Source organism: Loxodonta africana, chromosome 3 (genome assembly GCF_030014295.1).
Source record: "Loxodonta africana isolate mLoxAfr1 chromosome 3, mLoxAfr1.hap2, whole genome shotgun sequence".
NCBI classification, from domain to species: Eukaryota; Metazoa; Chordata; class Mammalia; order Proboscidea; family Elephantidae; genus Loxodonta; species Loxodonta africana.
The window spans coordinates 95,344,859-95,365,490 of NC_087344.1; the positions used below are offsets into that span (position 1 = coordinate 95,344,859).

The window sequence follows — 20,632 nt, forward strand, 5'->3', positions numbered from 1 at the left end:
AACTCTGCTGGATCTTTCTACTCGTTCTCGTTTTCTCGTGGACTCTCTGGGGTTTTCTTTGTATAGTATATCATCTGCAAATGGGGACAGTTTAACTTCTTCTTTACCAATTTGGATGCCATTTATTTCTTTTTCTTGCCTTATTGCTCTGGCTAGGACTTCCAGCACAATGTTTAATAAGAGTGGTGATAAAAGACCTCCTTGTCTTGTTCCTGTCTCAAGTGGAAAGTTTTCAGCCTCTGTCCATTAAGAATGATGCTGGCTGTTGGTTTTGCATGGATGCCCTTTATTATGTTGAGGAATTTCCTTTCAGTACCTATTTTATTGAGAGTTTTTATGAGGAACGGGTGTTGGACTTTGTTGAATGCCTTTTTTGTGTCGATTAAGATGATATGATTCTTTTCTTTCCTTTTATTTATGTGATGGATTACGTTGATTGATTTTCTAATGTTGAACCATCCTTGCATACCTAGTATGAATCCTGCTTGGTCATGGTGTATTATTTTTTTTGATATGATGCTGAATTCTCTTGGCTAGAATTTTTGCATCTATATTCATGAGATATTGGCCTGTAATTTTCTTTATTTTTGTGGCATCTTTGTCTGGTTTTCGTATCAGGGTTATGCTGGCTTCATAGAATGAATTCATAAGTATCGCTTCCTTTTCTATGTTCTGAAATAGTTGGAGTAGTATGGCGTAAGCTTTTCTCTGAATGTTTGATAGAATTGTCCAGTGAAGCCATCTGGGCCAGGGTCTGTTCAGATTTTCAACATCATTTTGTGTTAGTTTGGGTAGGTAGTGTGCTTCTAGAAATTTGTCTGTTTCCTCTAGGTTTTCAAATTTGTTGGAGTATAGTTTTTCATAATACCCTGTTATGATCCTTCTTCTTTCAATTGGGTCTTTTGTAATGTCCTCATTTCATTTCTTATTTGAGTTGTGTCCTCCTGTTTTTCTTTTGTCAGTTTAGCTAGTGGTTTGTTGATTTTGTTGATCCTCTTCAAAGAACCGACTTTTTGTTTTTGTTGATTCTTTCTATTGTTTTTCTGTTCTCTATTTCATTTATTTCTTCTCTGATCGATATTTCCTTTCTTCTGGTGGCTGTAGGCTTCTTTTGCTGTTCTCTTTTTGTTTGTTCAAGTTGTGTAGCTAATGTTTTGTTTTTTTCCCTTTCCTCTTTTTGATCTGTGCCTCTAGTGCTATAAATTCACTGCTGAGGACTGGTTTTGCTGTGTCCCAAAGGTTTTGATATGGTGTGTTTTCATTCTCATTTGATTCTAGGAATTTTTTTGATTCCATCTCTGGTTTCTTCCTTTACTGAGTGGTTTTTAAGCAGGCTGTTATTCATTTTCCATGTAATTGATTTTTTTCCCTTGATCTTCCTGTTGTTAATTTCCACTTTGATGGTGTTGTGGTCAGAGAAGACACTTTGTATCATCTCTGTGCTTTGGATTTTGTTGAGGGTTGCTCTCCGGCCTAAGATATGATCTATTCTGGAGAATATTCCACATGTGTTGGAAAAGAATGTGTACTTTGCAGCTGTCAGATGAAGTGTTCTATATATGTCTATGAGGTCCAGTTGGCTGATGGTGGCCTTTAGATCTCTAGTATCTTTGTTGAGTTTCTTTCTCGATGTTTTGTACTTTACCAAGAGTGGCGTGAAGTCTCCTGCTATTATTGTGGAACTGTCAATTTCTCTTTTCAGTGCTGTTAAGAGTTTGTTTTATGTATTTTGGAGCCCTGTCACTGGGTGCATAGATTTTTACTATGGTTCAGTCTTCATGATGAATTGACCCTTTAATATTATATATTGCCCTTCTATGTCTTTTATGGTGGATTATGTTTAAAATCTATTTTATTTGAAATTAATATTGCTGCTCCTGCTCTCTTTTGATAATTATTTGCTTGATTTTTTTTTTCCATCCTTTGATTTTTAATAAATTTACATCTTTGTTTCTAAGGTGTGTCTCTTGTAGACAGCATATTGATGGATCCTGTTTTTTAATCCATTTTGTCACTCTCTGTCTCTTTATGGTTGCATTTAGGCCATTTACATTAAGTGTAATTATTGATAGGTGTGAGTTTATTGCTGTCATTTTGTAGTGCTTTTTTTCTGTGGTGCTGACATTTTCTTTGTTCCTCTTGCTCTCCTGTGCTGAGTTCCTTTTGTTTGTGGATTTCTTTTTAGTTTATTTTGTTTTTATAGATCCTGTTTATATTGAGACTTTGTTTTTCTTCTTCATTTTGATGAGTAGGTTTGTTAACTTTTTTTGTGGTTGAAAGTTAACCATTTTCTTTCTAGGTTTGAACCAGTCTGTCACTTGGTATTGCCTTGCCCTCCTCTCCATTAGAAAGTTCTATATCTACACCGTTTATACCCTCTTTTATTGTTCTGATGTTGTTGTCATTTACAGATTAACCTCTGGTTCCCTGTTGTAATTCTTTTGGTTTTGGATGGTCCTTGAGAGCTCATTTCCTAGGTTGGTATCTGGCAGGTACAATCTTGCACCCTAGATTCAGGCTGTGATATGATATGATGTTGTTTATTCTCAGACTGAAGGACTCCCTTTAATAATTCTTGTAAGTTTGGTTTGGTTGCTACATATTCCCTTAATTTCTTTTAATCTGAAAATATCCTAATTTCACCATTGTATTTGAATGAGAATTTTGCAGGATATATTATTCTTTTTTGGTAGTTTGTTTCTTTCAAGGTTTTATATATGTTATCCCATTGCCTTCTTGCCTGTGTGGTTTCTGCTGAATAATCAGAGCTTAGTCTCACTGTTTCTCCTCTATTATGTGGCTTTTTGTTTTTCTCCAGCTGCTCTCAGGAATTTGTCTTTGGTTTTAGCAAGTGAGATTATGATATGCCTTGGTGATTTTCTTTTGGGGTCTGTCCTGTGTGGGGTTCGTTGAGCTTCTTGGGTGATCAGCTTTTCATCTTTCATGATATTAGGGAAGTTTTCTGTCAGCAATTCTTCAGTGATCCTCTCTGTTGTTTTCTTCCCCTGTTCTGAAATTCCAATTACTCATGGATTTTCGTTTTTGATTGTACCCCACACAATTCTCAGGGTTTCTTCAGTCATTTTTCCTATTTTTCCTCAGAGTGTTATCCAGTGTTTTTCTTCAATTTCACTGATCTTGTCTTCCATCATTTCAGTTCTGCTCCTCAGCCCTTCTGTGACACTGTCCATTTATGAAATCTTGTTTATATTTTGGATTTCTAATTGATTTTTTGGTATGATTTCTAGTTGTGAATTTATTTTGGCATTTTCTTTGTGTATTATGTTCCTGAATTCTTCCATTTTTTTGTTTGTATTTTCCTTGAATTTGTCTGCCATTTCCATGAATTTGTCTATTTTTTCTTCTTTTTTGTCTGCTTTTTGCTTCAATTCTTGGATGACTCTGAATATTAGAGATTTGAATTCTCCGTCAGGCAGTTCTCGTGCCCTTTCTTCTAGTGAAACATCATCTGGTGCTTTTATTTTGGATGCCTACTGGTACCATCCTATCCTTTTTTCTTATTACATTTTGATATTGTCTGCTGTCTTTGGGACATCCAGAAATTATTTTCTTTGTTTATTGATTGTAGATTTGTTTGTTTTTTTCTGCTTTTTTGTTTTATTTGGTTATATCTGTGCAGGTGGGCTATGCGTTCTTCGTTGTTTGCTTACCTGTGGTCAGAATATTTTTTACCTCTTTGTCCAATGGTCAGGGCCAGTCACTCAGCTGTGGTGCAGCAGGGCAGGTCCAGGTGAAGAGGGGCGGGCTGGGATTTGTTGTTTGAGGCACATACTGGGGCCACAGGGTAAGCCAGGGGTTAGTGCAGGGCAGGTTCTGGTAGACTGTGCATATGTTGCTCGGGAGTTCAATGTTCAGCAGACGGTGCAGATAGGAGGCAGGGGGAGGAGAGGGTTGTGTTGTATGGAGCTAGGTTGGGTGTGGAAAAGAAGAGAGAGGAGAAATAGGAGGAAAAGAAAAGTGCTGAGAGAGCCTGTCATTGGGGTAGAGAGAGAAGAAACTGAGAAATCAAGAAAAACAAAAAGCAAAAAAAGAAAATAAAATGCCCCCAGGGTTCTGACTAGCACAGCTTAGCAGACCGGAAAAGTGGCTACCAAGCAGTGTACTACAGCCTAGCTAGAAAGGGATGCAGATGATACACAGCCCCAGGTACTCAGGAAATCAGGAAAAGAAGGTAAGTAGAAAGAGATAAGAAACTGATAAATGGAAAAAAAAAAAAAAAAAAGAAGAAAGAAAGAGAAAACAAAGAAGAAAAGAAAAAGCCCCCATAGATCCCACCGGTGTGGCGGCTCAGACCCTGAAAGCTGTTCCCCAGCTGAGCGGCACTTCACAGCCTGTGAAGAAGCAGAGATGGCACATGGAGTCAGATGTTCAATAGAAAGGAGGAGGAGGAGGTAAGAGGCAGAGCAGAAACCAAAAGAGGCAGATAAAAGCAACATGAGGAACAAAGAAATGGCACTGAAGAAGCCAGTCACTGTGGGCGAGGCAAATCTACATGGGAAGGAACTGTTGCCTCCCATGCAGCGGTCGCGGCTCGGCAGATCGTGCCAGTGAGAAGCAGTGAATAGACCCTGCGGGAAGCTGGGAATGGACCTGTTGGGAAGCAGTGAATTGGCCTGCCCGGAAACCCCCGATCTGCCACTGGGAAGCAGCAAATTGGCCCTCCAGGAAGCTGGGAATCAGCCTGCTGGAAAGCCACAGATCGGGCAGCCAGGAAGCGGCAAAGACTACGCAGGGGGCACACGGTAGGGGGTGAGAAAACGTCTCTCTCTGGTTACCGAGTGCTCTGTGTCCTGCTGGGAGCTCCGTGAATCTGCTTTCCCGTACTCCCTTTCCGCTGATCTCCGACAGGAGTCCAAGATGGGGGACCTGTGCTGCGTTAGCTGATAGGACACCTCTGCTCATAACTCTACTCGCCCTCTGTTCTCTGTCATTTTCTTATTCCATTCGGTACTTGGTTGAGTTCTTTATCTCTTCATTTGGTGCTTATGATTCCAGGATTGACATTTGTCTCTGTTTTACTTAGTTTTTTGGGTATTTGCTGTGGAGGGATGACGTGGTGCTTTTGTCTATAGCTCCATGTTGACTCCGCCTCTATTAGGATCACTTTTATTTCAATTGGTTCTGTTGTCACCTGTCTCATTTCTCATTTGTGTTATTTGCATCTTCTTTTCCTTTGTCAATTTAGCTAGTGGTTTGTTGATTTATTAACCCTTTCAAAGAACCAACTTCTAGTCTTGTTGATTCTTTCTATTTTATTAATATCTGCTCTAATCTTAATTTCCTTCCTTCTTGGTGACTGTGGGCTTTATTGCTACTCTTTTTCTGTTTGTTGGAGTTGTAAGGTATTAATTTTGGCTCTTTATTCTTTTTGGATGTGTGTATTTATTGCTATAAATTGACCTTTGAGCACGGCTTTTGCTGTGTCCCATAGGTTTTGGTATGTTTTGTTTTCATTTTTGTTTGATTTTAGGGCTTTTTTAAATTTCTTCTTTTACCCAGTAGTTTTTAGCAGGATGTTATTCAGTTTCCATGTTTTTGACTTTTTTCTTATTCTTTATTACTAATTTCTAATTTTATAGCATTGTGATCTGAGAAGATGCCTTGTATCATTTTGATTTTTTTAATTTGTTGAGGCTTGTTTTGTGGCCTCATTTATGGTCTCTTCTGCAGAATGATCCATGTGCACTGGAAAAGAATGTACTGTGCTATTGGGTGGAGTGTTCTGTGTATGCCTGTGAGATCAAGTTGGTGATTGTGTTGCTTAGATAAGTTATATTTTGGTGCTTTAATTTTTGGCAAAGTTAATATCACTTAGGATAACTTCATATTTGTGAAGTGAATCAGTATTTTTATTTAGAAAGGGAATTCCAGTTATACATGCGATGTGCTTTAGCTTTTTTGTCATAGTGTAAGCATCCTGAAATAGTCTCTTTCCAGTCTAACAAATGTTTTCAACTGCTTTTTTTTTTATATATAATTTAAAAATATGATGTAAGAAGGAGCATTGAAGATTTGAGATTTTCCCCATGCATCTATCTACGTTTACTTTTAAAAAATGTCAGGCACCAGGTAAATGCTACTTTTATTTTCAGGATTATCTAATATGATGTCAGATGGTGAATTTCTGCGAACTAGTTGTGGATCTCCAAATTATGCAGCACCTGAAGTCATCTCAGGCAGGTAATAATATAACAGCCAAGAGAGTAAGCTTTTTGTAATCCTGCATTAATTCTGGTAACATTTAATTGTAATAGATTATCTTTGGAAGATAAGATTTTCAACATAGCTGAAATAAATTATTTTTCTGTTGTTGAAGGGTAGAATGGTTGTATTAAAAAAAACTGAAAACATTTAATTTAGATTTTGTTATGAATATTTTTAAGGAGTTTTCCCATCTGAAACATCTTAATTTAACATCTCTTTCATTTTAGAAGAGTACAGATAAGAGAGTAAACATTTATTGAATTTAAGCTACTGTTATTTACTTATCAGACACAGTCCTTTAATAATACTTTACATATACTTTTATGAAATACAGAGAGTATTGTTTTATGTTTGGAAAAATGAGGTTTTTTTGGATAATGTCATTTCATGAAATTAAGCTATACAAATGAAGATTGTAATTACTCATGTAATTTTTTCATTGTTATATTTTTAAAATGTTTACACAGATTACAGTGGTAAACTCATGTCTTTCTACAACAAATTTCTGGTTAAAAAGTTAACAGATTTGTATGAAAAAGTTATTGTAAGTAGCAGATACAGGAGTTTTGACAATAAAGCAAATGATGTAAGTGATGGGCAGCAATTTTTATAGAACATTATATTCCTTTAATTGGAACTGTGGAAGATTTACTTTTTTACTTCAGACCCAGGTTTGAGTTTGGTGCTTGCTATTAGGGGAATTTTAATGCTGTAGAAAGGTTACAGAAAGGGAATAATGTTCTAGGCATAGGTTATCTGGAACAAATTATTGAAGAAACTATTCTTAGTTATAGGGGCTAGCAAATGATTATTTTTTAGGTACTCAGAATACTGTAATACAGGGTAAATATTGTCAGAGGGAGTGTGACAGAACTAGCTAGGCAGTTTAATGTTTCAAATATTCTTTAAAATAGATGTGTCCACGCTAAGAATTCCATCATACATATGTTTCCTTTTTTGTATGAAAAAATTTTTAAGGTAAAAAGATTTAACCTTTACACTGTAGTATTGTTTTTTCAAGTTTAATGTCATCTCCTATGATGTTTCTATCAACAATCAACCATAGAAAGTTTTACATGTTTTAGTCAGTTAGTTTCAGTTAAAGAAGTTTCTGACAAATAAATAAGGTAACATTTTCTTTTGGCAGACTTGAATAGCAATTGTTAGACTGATTATTCTCTTTGGGGAACAACCATTGAATGTTGTGGGGTGGTCATGAACTTCATAAAGGACCTTGGAAGTCAATATATTCTAATCCATACTATGTATATACAGAAGAAAAGTACATATGGATGAGAAAAGGTGACACTTGCCTTTCAGATTTGTGTTTTCATCTTTTTGCCTAGATTGTATGCAGGTCCTGAAGTTGACATCTGGAGCTGCGGTGTTATTTTGTATGCTCTTCTTTGTGGCACCCTCCCATTTGATGATGAGCACGTACCTACATTATTTAAGAAGATCCGAGGGGGTGTTTTTTATATTCCAGAATATCTCAATCGTTCTGTTGCCACTCTCCTGATGCATATGCTGCAGGTTGATCCTCTGAAACGAGCAACCATCAAAGACATAAGGTGATTGTTTTTTTTGTTACTGTTATGTACATTTTCTAGTATTAATAATAGTACCACTAATGGAGTGCCTGCTTTATGCTAGGCTCAGCAGCACTTTATTCTGTGAGGATTTTACTTATTACAGAAACTGTTCATGTCATTTGTCTCAGTCATCTAGTGCTGCTATAACAGAAATACCACAAGTGGATGGCTTTAACAAAGAGAAATTTATTTTCTCACAGTCTAGTAGGCTAGAAGTCCAAATTCAGGGCATCAGCTCCAAGGGAAGTCTCTCTCTGTTGGTTCTGGGGGAAGGTCCTTCTCATTGATCTTCCTCTGGACTAGGAGCTTCTTGGCACAGGAACCCAGGTCCAAAGGACACGCTCTGCTCCCTGCACTACTTTCTTGATGGTATAAGGTTCCCCTGCCCCCACTTGATTCTCTTTCCTTTATCTCTTGCAAGATAAAAGGCAGTGCAGGCCACACCCCAGGGAAGCTCCCTTTACATTGGATCAGGGATGTGACCTTAGTAATGGTGTTACAATCCCACCCTAGTTGTCTTTAACATAAAATTATAATCACAAAATGGAGGACAGCCACACAATACTGGAAATCATTGCTCAGCCAAGTCAATGCACACATTTTTGGGGGGACATAATTCAATCCATGACATCATTCATCTACTAAATACTTAAGATTGGTGCTCAGATTTTACTGTACAAGGCTCTTTATAGTAAAGCTCTACTTATTTCTCCTAAAGTCTTATTTCCTATACTCACCACCACACACCTTGTAGCAGTTCTTCAGCCACACTGAAATCTTTGTTCTTCAAACATAGCGTATATTCTGTGCCTTCATGCCTTTGTTTATATTATTCCGTTTGCCTCTGATGCCTTTTCTGCCTTTTTTGACCTGGTAGATTTCCATTCATCCTTTAAAATTGTGTTCACATGTCACCTTCATTGTGAAATAATCTCTGATTCCCCCAGGCAATGTTAGTTGCTTCCGCTTTCATTCTTATATTGTATCTAGTTATTTCTTAATGTGTCTGTCTCCTTTCTTAAATTATGAACTGTGTAAGGGTAGAGAGTGTGCCTTACTCATCTTTGTGTGTGTGTGTATGCACCCTCAAAAAGAATATAGTACATCCTCAGAATAAACATAATTATCTGAATGAATTTCAAGTGGAAAAACGGTGAGATTTATAAATTTTATGTGCGGTTGGCGAAATAAAGCATCAGAAGTTTTGCTAAGTTTTTTGTTGTTTTCTAATATTCATTTTCATAAAAATATACATAGCAGAACATATACCCATTCAATAATTTCTATTTGTACAATTCAGTAACGACGGTTACATTCTTCTCATTGTGTTACCATTCTTGCTATGTCCACCATATTGTTTCACTTAGACTCACTACATTATAAACTTCTCATCTGTGCTTTAGAGTTACTGTTCTCAATTTGATCTCATATAATTCTTTGAAAGAGTGTAATGCTTATGGTGAGCATTCTTCACTAATTTAGCTAAACTGTTGTTTAATTTAAAGATACCTTCAGGGGATAATTTCAGTTCATGGTCTGAAGATATTCTCAGAATGATAGATTTGGGGGTTCCTCCAGCCTCAGTAAGTTTAGTAAGTCTGGATTCTGTAAGAATTTGAAATTCTGTTCCTCATTTTTTCCCTTTTGATCAAGAGTCATCTACTGACTCCTTGATCAAAATATTCAGCTGGGCACCATCCAGTTCTTCTGGTCTCACAGCAAAGGAGGCAGTGATTCACAGAGGTAGTTAGATCTGCAGTCCAGTTCTTTCTTTGATTCCTGGGTCACTTTTCTTTCTCTGCAGCTCCAGGCAAATAGGACCCATCACTGTATCTTGGATGGTCCCTCAAAAGCTTTTAAGTCCCAGGGACTACTCACCAAACTAGGGAGTGAAACAGAAACTCGAAAACAGTATTAGGCCAATTGACTAGGCAGTCCCATGAAGCCATGACCCTGAACCTTCAAATCAACAGAACTAATCCCATGAAGTGTTTGGGTGTACATAAGTAATATTTGTAACTTTAGCCTCTCTCTCTTTTTTTGGTTGCTGTTGTTGTTGCAAAATTATATATTACACAGTATTCGCCACTTTACCCTTTTTCTCATGTACAACTTTTTGTGAAGTTTTTGATTCCCAGAATAGCTGCTAGTGGTTTTAGATGAAGGATCACTTGTAATGTGAGAGTCTTTGGAAAGTGCAGTAGCTAGTGCTACTGTGAATGTGACCTTTTTATAGCACATACAAGCCAAGATGATTCATTCTGTCTACACATTACCTATCATGTCATGTTTGATAGAGGTTTTTTGTTCTTGCCTATCATTTAATCAGGTGTTTGTTTACAAATACATTGTTTTGAGATCTTTCCAGAATGCTTTCCCTTCTCACCATAAGCCAGAATGACTATTTTGAGACTTTTGATCCTTGGAATATTTAAGTGATGGCCGAGGTGGTTGTTCATGTGACTATTGCCAGTCTCTTTTGCAAGCAAGGGCTGATTCCTTTTCCATTTATGTATCCTTTTCTTCCCCAGCCTTTCTTCAGTGTTTTGGGCCTTATAAATAAATTATGAAAGTGTAAATTAACACCAGGGTTAGTTATGGAAGTGAACATAGGAAAAAATCTTTTGTGTTCATAGTCCTTTAGAATAAATAGTTCACTTCATTCATTTTCTCTTAGAAAAGTAGACATGCTCATATTCTTGCACCTGCTTGTATCAGCATATAAATTTAGTATAGTAGAAGTACTCATTCTGTTGTTTTTAAAACAGATGTTTATATATTTATAGGCTTTAGAAGAACAATCTAAATAAAAGTCTACTAGGATCAGTTAATTTTCACATAGATAAGTGGTAGTGGCATTCATCTTTGAACTTAAAATAACTTGAATTTGTGGTTTTCATCCACCTTTTTCTTTTTTTATATTCAGTTTCTTTGCTTTACTAGTTATTGAAGTTACTACATATCAAGTATTTTGCTAGACTTAATATATTTCATTTTGTTGACTCTTTTTCTTAATTTTTTTTGTGAATATACACAGCAAAACTTATACCAATTCAACAATTTCTACATGTACAATTCAGTGACATTGATTACATTCTTCAAGTTGTACAACCATTCTCACCCTCGTTTTTTGAGTTGTTTCACCCTCATTAACATAAACTCACTGCCTCTTAAGTCTCTTATCTAATCTTTTGGTTGTTTTTGTCAGTTTGATCCCATATGTATAGATCTTAAAAGAGCACAATGCTCAAGGCAGACATTCTTTTTTTAATTAATTAAGCTCAACTACTGTTTGCTTTTAAGAAGACTTCAAGGAATATTTTTGGTATAAGATTTAAGTTTTAAAAAATTATCTCAGGGCAATACTTTCAGGGAGTCATACAGCCTCCATGATTCCAGAAACTCTGGATTCCATGAGAATTTGAAATTCTGGTCTCCATTTCCCCTCTTTTAATCAGGATTCTTCCATAGAATTTTTTGTCAGAATATATATAAAGCTTCATTGACTCTTAATTAAAGAAAAAAAATAAACCCATTGCTGTCAAGTTAATTCTGATTCATAGAGAGCCTATAGGACAGAGTAGAACTGCCCCATAGGGTTTTCATGGAGCAGCTGGTGAATTTGAACTGCAGACCTTTTGGTTAGCAGCCGAGCTCTTAACTACTGCACCAGCAGTGACTCTTAATGGATAGTATTATTATTCTTATTTTACTGATCATGAAACTGAAGCTTACAAAAGTTATCTAATAATGATTTGCTTATGTATCTCTTTGCCCCAACTATAAATTCTTTCAATTTAGGGACCAAGCATTAATTCCTATCACAATGCACAATTTCTGGCACATGGTAGGTATTGAGTAAATCTGTGTTGTTTGTTGAAAATTGCACAACTACTGAGAGGCAGAACTGGGTCCCAACTCACCACTTCCCTGAATTCAAAACCTATGGTATTTCCACTATTCCAAATTGCTGCATCACTTCCTTGACATCTGTTCCTCTTGATATACCATAATATCTATATTTCTCTTATGCCACAGTGTTCTATGCTATATTTATTTTTGGTGCATAGCCTATTTAGCTTATACGGTGGTAAGTCATTGAAGGCTAGGAAATCTGTATCCATATTTATTAGTTCATTTAATCAGTTTTCCTTTTATTCGTTCTACAAATACTTACTTAGCATCTACTCTGTGCAAGTCCTATGCTAGGTGCTCCGAATATAAGGGTAAACAAGACAGACATAGCCTTCACGGAAATCTTTTGTTCTTTCAAGTGCTTTAAATTTAGTATTAGTATTAATGTTATTGTGGTTAAAAGCGAGGGACCTGAAGTTCAACTGTCTTACTCTTCTGTTTACTCGCTGTGGGCATGTTAATTAACCTCTTCATATATAGAGGTCATACTTCTAGCTTTTGATTTTCAGGGGTCACGTTCTGAATTAACTCTCCCAAGGTGAGTTATATATATTTGTCTGTCTTTCTGTTTCACTCCGTCTTTGTCTCTCTGTCTTTATCTCTCTCTTCCTCTCTCCCCACCCCTCTCTCTGCCTTTTTATTACCTCTGCCTACCTACCTACCTTCCTATCAACTTATCTGTCTATATCATGTGAAGAATACGGCATCGGGATTGGAGGAAGACTCATTAACAACCTGCGTCATGTAGATGACACAACCTTGCTTGCTGAAACTGAAGAGGACTTGAAGCACTTACTGACAAAGCCCAAAGGCTGCAACCTTCATTATGGATTATACCTCAACATAAAGAAAATAAAAACCCTCACAACTGCACCAGTAAGTAACATAATAAATGGAGAAAAGATTGAAGTTGTGAAGGATTTCATTTTACTTGGATCCCCAATCAACGTTCATGGAAGCAGCACTCAAGTAATCAAGCAACACATTGCACTGGGCAAATCTGCTGCGAAGAGTTCTTTAAGGTGTTAAAAAGTAAAGATGTCACTTTGAGTACTAACGTGCACCTGACCTAAACCATGGTATTTTCAGTCACCTCGTATGCATACGAAAACTGGGCAATGAATAAGGAAGACCGAAGAAGAACTGATGCATTTAAATTATGGTGTGGGTGAAGAATATTGAATATACCATGGACTGCCAAAAGAATGAACAAATCTGTCTTGGAAGAAACAGCCAGAATGCTCCTTAGAAGCAAGGATGACGAGACTTCGTGTCATGTACTTTGGACATGTTATCCGGAGGGACTAGTCCCTGGAGAAGGATATCATGCTTGGTAAAGTGGAGGGTCAGCGAAAAAGAAGACGACTTTCAACAAGATGGATTGACACAGTGACTGCAGCATTGCGCTCAAATATAGCAGCAGTTGTGAGAATGGCGCAGGACTGGCCAGTGTTCATTCTGTTGTACATAGGGCTGCTATGAATCGGAGTAGACTTGATGTATTATTTATTGGTGGGGTATTCCTATATTGAAACACATAAAATTGCCATTTCTGTAGGTCAAAAACAGTTGAGTAACAGTAATTGCAAATATTCATCCTATTATTATTAAAGCTATTGAAACTACATTTAGCATATAATGTTAACTATTAATATTTTTTTATTAATATATTTTTTAATAATTTTTATTGAGCGTTAAGTGAACGTTTACAAATCAAGTCAGTCTGTCACATATAAGCTTATATACACCTTACTCCATACTCCCACTTACTCTCCCCCTAATGAGTCAGCGCTTCCAGTCTCTCCTTTCGTGACAATTTTGCCAGTTTCTAACCCTCTCTACCCTCCTATCTCCCCTCCAGACAGGAGATGCCAGCACAGTCTCAAGTGTCCACCTGATACAAGTAGCTCACTCTTTGTCAACATCTCTCTCCTACCCATTGTCCAGTCCCTTCCATGTCTGATGAGTTATCTTTGGGAATGGTTCCTGTCCTGGGCCAACAGAAGGTTTGGGGACCATGACCGCCGGGATTCCTCTAGTCTCAGTCAGACCATTAAGTATGGTCTTTTTATGAGAATTTGGGGTCTGCATCCCATTGATCTGCTCCCTCAGGGGTTGTCTGTTGTGCTCCCTGTCAGGGCAGTCATCAGTTGTGGCCGGGCACCATGTAGTTCTTCTGGTCTCAGGATGATGTAAGTCTCTGGTTCATGTGGCCCTTTCTGTCTCTTGGGCTCATAGTTATCGTGTGACCTTGGTGTTCTTCATTCTCCTTTGCTCCAGGTGGGTTGAGACCAATTGATGCATCTTAGATGGCCACTTGTTAGCATTTAAGACCCCAGATGCCACTCTTCAAAGTGGGATGCAGAATGTTTTCATAATAGAATTATTTTGCCAATTGACTTAGAAGTCCTCTTAAGCCATAGTCCCCAAACCCCGCCCTTGCTCCGGTGACCTCTGAAGCATTCAGTTTATCCCGGAAACTTCTTTGCTTTTGGTCCAGTCCAGTTGAGCTGACCTTCCGTGTATTGAGTATTGTCCTTCCCTTCACCTAAAGCAGTTCTTATCTACTAACTAATCAGTAAATAACCCTCTCCCACTCTCCCTCCCTCCCCGCCTCGTAACCACAAAGGTATGTGTTCTTCTCAGTTTATACTGTTTCTCAAGATCTTATAATAGTCCTCTTATACAGTATTTGTCCTTTTGCCTCTGACTAATTTCACTCAGCGTAATGCCTTCCAGGTTCCACCATGTTATGAAATGTTTCACAGATTCGTCACTGTTCTTTATCGATGTGTAGTATTCCATTGTGTGAATATACCACAATTTATTTAACTATTCATCTGTTGATGGACACCTTGGTTGCTTCCAGCTTTTTGCTATTGTAAACAGAGCTGCAATAAACATGGGTGTGCATATATCTGTTTGTGTGAAGGCTCTTATTTCTCTAGGGTATATATATATATATATTTTAATATTCAGAGGAGTGGGATTTCTGGGTTGTATGGTAGTTCTATTTCTAACTTTTTAAGAAAACGCCAGATAGATTTCCAAAGTGGTTGTACGATTTTACATTCCCACCAGCAGTGTATAAGTGTTCCAATCTCTCCACATCCTCTCCAACATTTATCATTTTGTGTTTTTTGGATTAATGCCAGCCTTGTTGGAGTGAGATGGAATCTCATCATAGTTTTAATTTGCATTTCTCTAATGGCTAATGCTAATGATCGAGAGCATTTTCTCATGTATCTGTTAGCTGCCTGAATATCTTCTTTAGTGAAGTGTGTGTTCATATCTTTTGCCCACTTCTTGATTGGGTTGTCTGTCTTTTTGTGGTTGAGTTTTAACAGAATCATATAGATTTTAGAGATCAGGCGCTGGTCAGAGATGTCATATCTTTCCCAATCTGTAGGTGGTCTTTTTACCCTTTTGGTGAAGTCTTTAGATGGGCATAGGTGTTTGATTTTTAGGAACTCCCAGTTACCTAGTTCTCTCCGTCGTTTTTGGTAATGTTTTGTATTCTGTTTATGCCTTGTATTAGGGCTCCTAACGTTGTCCCTGTTTTTTCTTCCATGATCTTTATCGTTTTAGTCTTTATGTTTAGGTCTTTGATCTACTTGGAGTTAGTTTTTGTGCATGGTGTGAGGTATGGGTCCTGTTTCATTTTTTTGCAAATGGATATCCAGTTATGCCAGCACCATTTGTTAAAAAGACTGTCTTTTCCCCAATTAATTGACACTGGGCCTTTGTCAAATATCAGGTGCTCATATGTGGATGGATTTATATCTGGGTTCTCAATTCTGTTCCACTGGTCTATGTGTCTGTTGTTGTACCGGTACCAGGCTGTTTTGACTACTGTGGCTGTATAATAGGTTCTAAAATCAGGTAGAGTGAGGCCTCCCACTTTCTTCTTTTTCAGTAATGCTTTACTTATCCGAGGCTTCTTTCCCTTCCATATGAAGTTGGCGATTTGTTTCTCCATCACATTAAAAAATGTCGTTGGAATTTGGATCAGAAGTGCATTGTATGTATAGATGGCTTTTGGTAGAATAGACATTTTTACTATGTTACGTCTTCCTATCCATGAGCAAGGTGTGTTTTTCCACTTAAGTAGGTCCTTTTTAGTTTCTTGCAGTAGTACTTTGTAGCTTTCTTTGTATAGGTCTTTTACATCTTTGGTAAGATTTATTCCTAAGCGTTTTATCTTGTTGGGGGCTACTGTGAATGGTATTGATTTGGTGATTTCCTCTTCAGTGTTCTTTTTGTTGATGTAGAGGGATCCAAGTGATTTTTGTATGTTTATCTTATAACCTGAGACTCTGCCAGACTCTTCTATTAGTTTCAGTAGTTTTCTGGAGGATTCTTTAGGGTTTTCTGTGTATAAGATGATGTCGTCTGCAAATAGAGATAATTTTACTTCCTCCTTGCCAATCTGGATACCCTCTATTTCTTTTTCTAGCCTAATTGCTCTGGCTAGGACCTCTAGCACAATGTTGAATAAGAGCGGTGATAAAGGGCATCCTTGTCTGGTTCCCGTTCTCAAGGGAAATGCTTTCAGGCTCTCACCATTTAGAGTGATGTTGGCTGTTGGCTTTGTATAGATGCCCTTTATTATGTTGAGGAATTTTCCTTCAATTCCTATTTTGGTGAGAGTTTTTATCACGAATGGGTGTTGGACTTTGTCAAATGCCTTTTCTGCATCAATTGATAGGATCATATGGTTTTTTCTTTTGTTTTATTTATATGGTGGATTACATTAGTGGTTTTTCTAATATCAAACCAGCCTTGCATAAAAAACCTGGTATAAATCCCACTTGGTCGTGGTGGATTATTTTTTTGACATGTTGTTGAATTCTATTGGCTAGAATTTTGTTGAGGATTTTTGCATCTATGTTCATGAGGGATATAGGCCTGTAATTTTCTTTTTTTGTAATGTCTTTACCTGGTTTTGTTATCAGGGATATGGTGGCTTCATAGAATGAGTTAGGCAGTATTCTGTCATTTTCTGTGCTTTGAAATACCTTTAGTAGTAGTGGTGTTAACTCTCCTCTGAAAGTTTGGTAGAACTCTGCAGTAAAGCCGTCCGGGCCAGGGCTTTTTTTTTGTTGGGAGTTTTTTGATTACCGTTTCAATCTCTTTTTTTGTTATGGGTCTATTTAGTTGTTCTACTTCTGATTGTGTTAGTTTAGGTAGGTAGTGTTTTTCTAGGAATTCATCCATTTCTTCTAGGTTTGCAAATTTGTTAGAGTACAATTTTTTGTAATAATCTGATATGATTCTTTTAATTTCATTTGTGTCTGTTATGATGTGGCCCATCTCGTTTCTTATCCAGGTTATTTGTTTCCTTTCCTGTATTTCTTTAGTCAATCTGGCCAATGGTTTATCAATTTTGTTAATTTTTTCAAAGAAGCAGCTTTTGGCTTTGTTAATTCTTTCAATTGTTTTTCTGTTCTCTAATTCATTTAGTTCAGCTCTAATTTTTATTATTTGTTTTCTTCTGGTGCCTGATGGATTCTTTGTTTCTCACTTTCTATTTGTTCAAGTTGTAGGGACAGTTCTCTGATTTTGGCTCTTTCTTCTTTTTGTATGTGTGCATTTATCAATATAAATTGACCTCTGAGCACTGCTTTCGCTGTGTCCCAGAGGTTTTGATAGAAGTATTTTCATTCTCGTTGCATTTTATGAATTTCTTTATTCCCTCCTTAATGTCTTCTATAACCCAGTCTTTTTTCAGCAGGGTATTGTTCAGTTTCCAAGTATTTGATTTCTTTTCCCTAATTTTTCTGTTACTGATTTCCACTTTTATGGCCTTGTGGTCTGAGAAGATGCTTTGCAATATTTCGATATTTTGGATTCTGCAAAGGTTTGTTTTATGACCTAATATGTCGTCTATTCTAGAGAATGTTCCATGTGCGCTAGAAAAAAAAGTATACTTTGCAGCAATTGGGTGGAACGTTCTGTATAAGTCAATGAGGTAAGTTGGTTGATTGTAGCAATTAGGTCTTCCGTGTCTCTATTGAGCTTTTTACTGGATGTCCTTTCCTTTTCCGAAAGTGGTGTGTTGAAGTCTCCTACTATAATTGTGGAGGTGTCTATCTCACTTTTCAGTTCTGTTAAAGTTTGTTTTATGTATCTTGCAGCCCTGTCATTGGGTGGACAAATATTTAATATGGTCCTATCTTCCTGGTCAATTGTCCATTCAATCATTATGCAGTGTCCTTCTTTATCCTTTGTGGTGGATTTAACTTTAATGTCTATTTTGTCAGAAATTAATATTGCTACTCCTGCTCTTTTTTGCTTGTTGTTTGCTTGATATATGTTTTTCCATCCTTTGAGTTTTAGTTTGTTTGTGTCTCTAAGTCTAAGGTGTGTCTCTTGTAGGCAGCATATAGATGGATTGTGTTTCTTTATCCAGGCTGAGACTCTTTGTCTCTTTATTGGTGCATTTAGTCCGTTTACATTCAGCGTGCTGTCATTTTGATGCCTTTTTATGTGTGTTGTTGACAATTTCATTTGTCCACTTAAACTTTTTTGTGCTGAGACGTTTTTGTTTGTAAATTGCGTATTCCTCATTTTCATAGTATTTGACTTTATGTTTGCTGAGTCGTTATGTTTTTCTTGGTTTTTATTTTGAGTTATGGAGTTGTTATACCTCTTTGTGGTTACCTTAATATTTACCCCTATTTTTCCAAGTAAAAACCTAACTTGTCCTATATCGCCTTGTATCCCTCTCCATATGGCAGTTCTATGCCACCTGTATTTAGTCCCTCTTTTTGATTATTGTGATCTTTTACATATTGACTTCAATGATTCCCTGTTTTGAGCGGTTTTTTCTTTTTAAAATTGATCTTAATTTGTTTTTGTGATTTCCCTATTTGAGTTGATATCAGGATGCTCTGTTCTGTGACCTTGTGTTGTGCTGGTAACTGATATTACTGGTTTTCTGACCAATTTCCTTTAGTATTTCTTGTAGCTTTGGTTTGGTTTTTGCAAATTCTCTAAGCTTGTGTTTATCTGTAAATGTCTTAATTTCGCCTTCATATTTGAGAGAGAGTTTTGCTGGATATATGATCCTTGGGTGGGAGTTTTTCTCCTTCAGTGCTCTGTATATGTTATCCCATCACCTTCTTGACTGCATGGTTTCTGCTGAGTAGTCTGAACTTATTCTTATTGATTCTCCTTTGTAGGAGACCTTTCTTTTATCCCTGTTTGCTTTTAAAATTTTCTCTTTATCTTTGGTTTTGGCAAGTTTGATGATAATATGTCTTGGTGATTTTCTTTTTGGATCAGTCTTAAATGGGGTTCGATGAGCATCTTGGATAGATATCCTTTGGTCTTTCATGATGTCAGGGAGGTTTTCTGCCAACAGATCTTCAACTATTCTCTCTCTGTTTTAACTATTAATGTTTTTAAAGTGAAGATATAAGAACCTTTAAACTACACTTAAAAGAAGTTTGGCCACATTGTGAGATTTTAAAAATTTGATTGATAACCTTTATAGCTTTAGTCTTAAGTCATGTAGTATATCAAAATCAGATATCAGGTGATATTGATAGACATAATTTTTGGTGCCTTTGAAGTGAATTAATTTGTCTCAGGTGAACTTTCATAAACTTCATGGTTACAGCTCACTTTGATAGAGTTAATTAAGAAACTGACTCCTGAAAATCAAAAGCTGATAATATGGCATTTTAATAGATAGTTATCGTGTACAAAATTATGATCATATGGCCAATTACGGTTGGCTCAATGACTAAGAAAAATTTAGATTATTTTCCTGTTTACCGTTTTTGAAATTTTATTTATTGTTATAATTCACATACCATAAAACTTACAGTTCTGTGCCTTTTAGTATATTTACAAAGTTGTGCAATCATTGCCACTATCTAATTTCAGAATATTTTTTCACCCCAAAAGAAACCCCATACTAATTAGATCTCACTCCCCGTTCTCCCTTACCTCAGCTCCTGAATTTTTCACATAAGTGAAATCATATAATATGTAGCATTTTGTGTTTGGCTTCTTTTACTTAGCATGTTTTCAAGATTGATCCATAGCGTATCATGCATCAATACTTAATCCCTTTTTGCTTGAGAAATACTCCATTATATGGCTATACCACTATTTGTTTATCCATTCATCAGCTAATGGACATTTGGGTTGTTTCTACTTTTGGGCTGTTACGAATAACGTTCCTATGACCATTTTTGTGTAAGTTTTTATGTAGTTTTATGTTTTCAGTTCTCATGGTTGTATATACCGATGAGTGGGCTTCCTATGTTATGTGGAACTCTATGGTTAACTTCTTAGGAAACTTCCAAACTGCTTTCCAAGGCAGCTGCACCATTTTACATTCCCACCAGCAGAGTATGAGTGTTCCAGTTTCTCTACAACCTTATCAGCACTTGCTATTATTTGTCCTTTTGATTATAGCCATCCCAGTAGGTATGAAGTAGTATCTCATTGTGGTATTTTTTCATGTGATTATTGATCATTTTTATGTATTCTTCAGGGGAAATGCCTGTTCAACCCATTGCCATTAATTTAACTAGTATATTTCTTTTTTTATTGTTGAGTTATGAGACTTCCTTATATATTCTGGATACTAGTCCATTATTAGGTAAATGATTTGCAAATATTTTCTCCATGGGTTGTCTTTTAACTTTCTTGATGGTGTCATTTATGCAGAAAGTATTTTAATTTTGATCATGTCCAGTTTATCTGTTTTTTCTTTTGTTGCTTGTGCTCTTGGTGTCATACCTGGGAAAACATTCCATAATCAAAGGTCATGAAGATTTACTCCTATGTTTTCCTCTAAGAGTTTTATAGTTTTAGCTCTTACATTGAGGTCTTTGACCCATGTTGAGTTAATTTTTATATATGGTGTGAGGTAGGGGCCCACA

At 36.6% G+C, this 20,632-nt stretch overlaps 1 protein-coding gene across 5 annotated transcripts in view; it reads left to right on the top strand.

Moving 5' to 3' along the window:
- The window catches only part of PRKAA2 (protein kinase AMP-activated catalytic subunit alpha 2), a 125,511-nt gene that overhangs the window by 78,020 nt on the left and 26,859 nt on the right, over positions 1–20,632 (top strand). For 3 of the 5 annotated variants that reach the window (XR_002786077.2, XM_003411055.4, XM_023549550.2), the window contains exons 5-6: positions 6,114–6,201; positions 7,572–7,796. Coding sequence is in view for 4 of the 5 variants with exons in the window: in XM_003411055.4 (XP_003411103.1) it covers positions 6,114–6,201; positions 7,572–7,796 (313 nt within the window). In the remaining variant the exon portion in view is untranslated. Of the gene's footprint in view, positions 1–4,500; positions 4,771–6,113; positions 6,202–7,571; positions 7,797–20,632 lie in introns of those variants that run through there. The other 2 variants (XM_023549552.2, XM_023549551.2) reach the window with 2 other exon arrangements.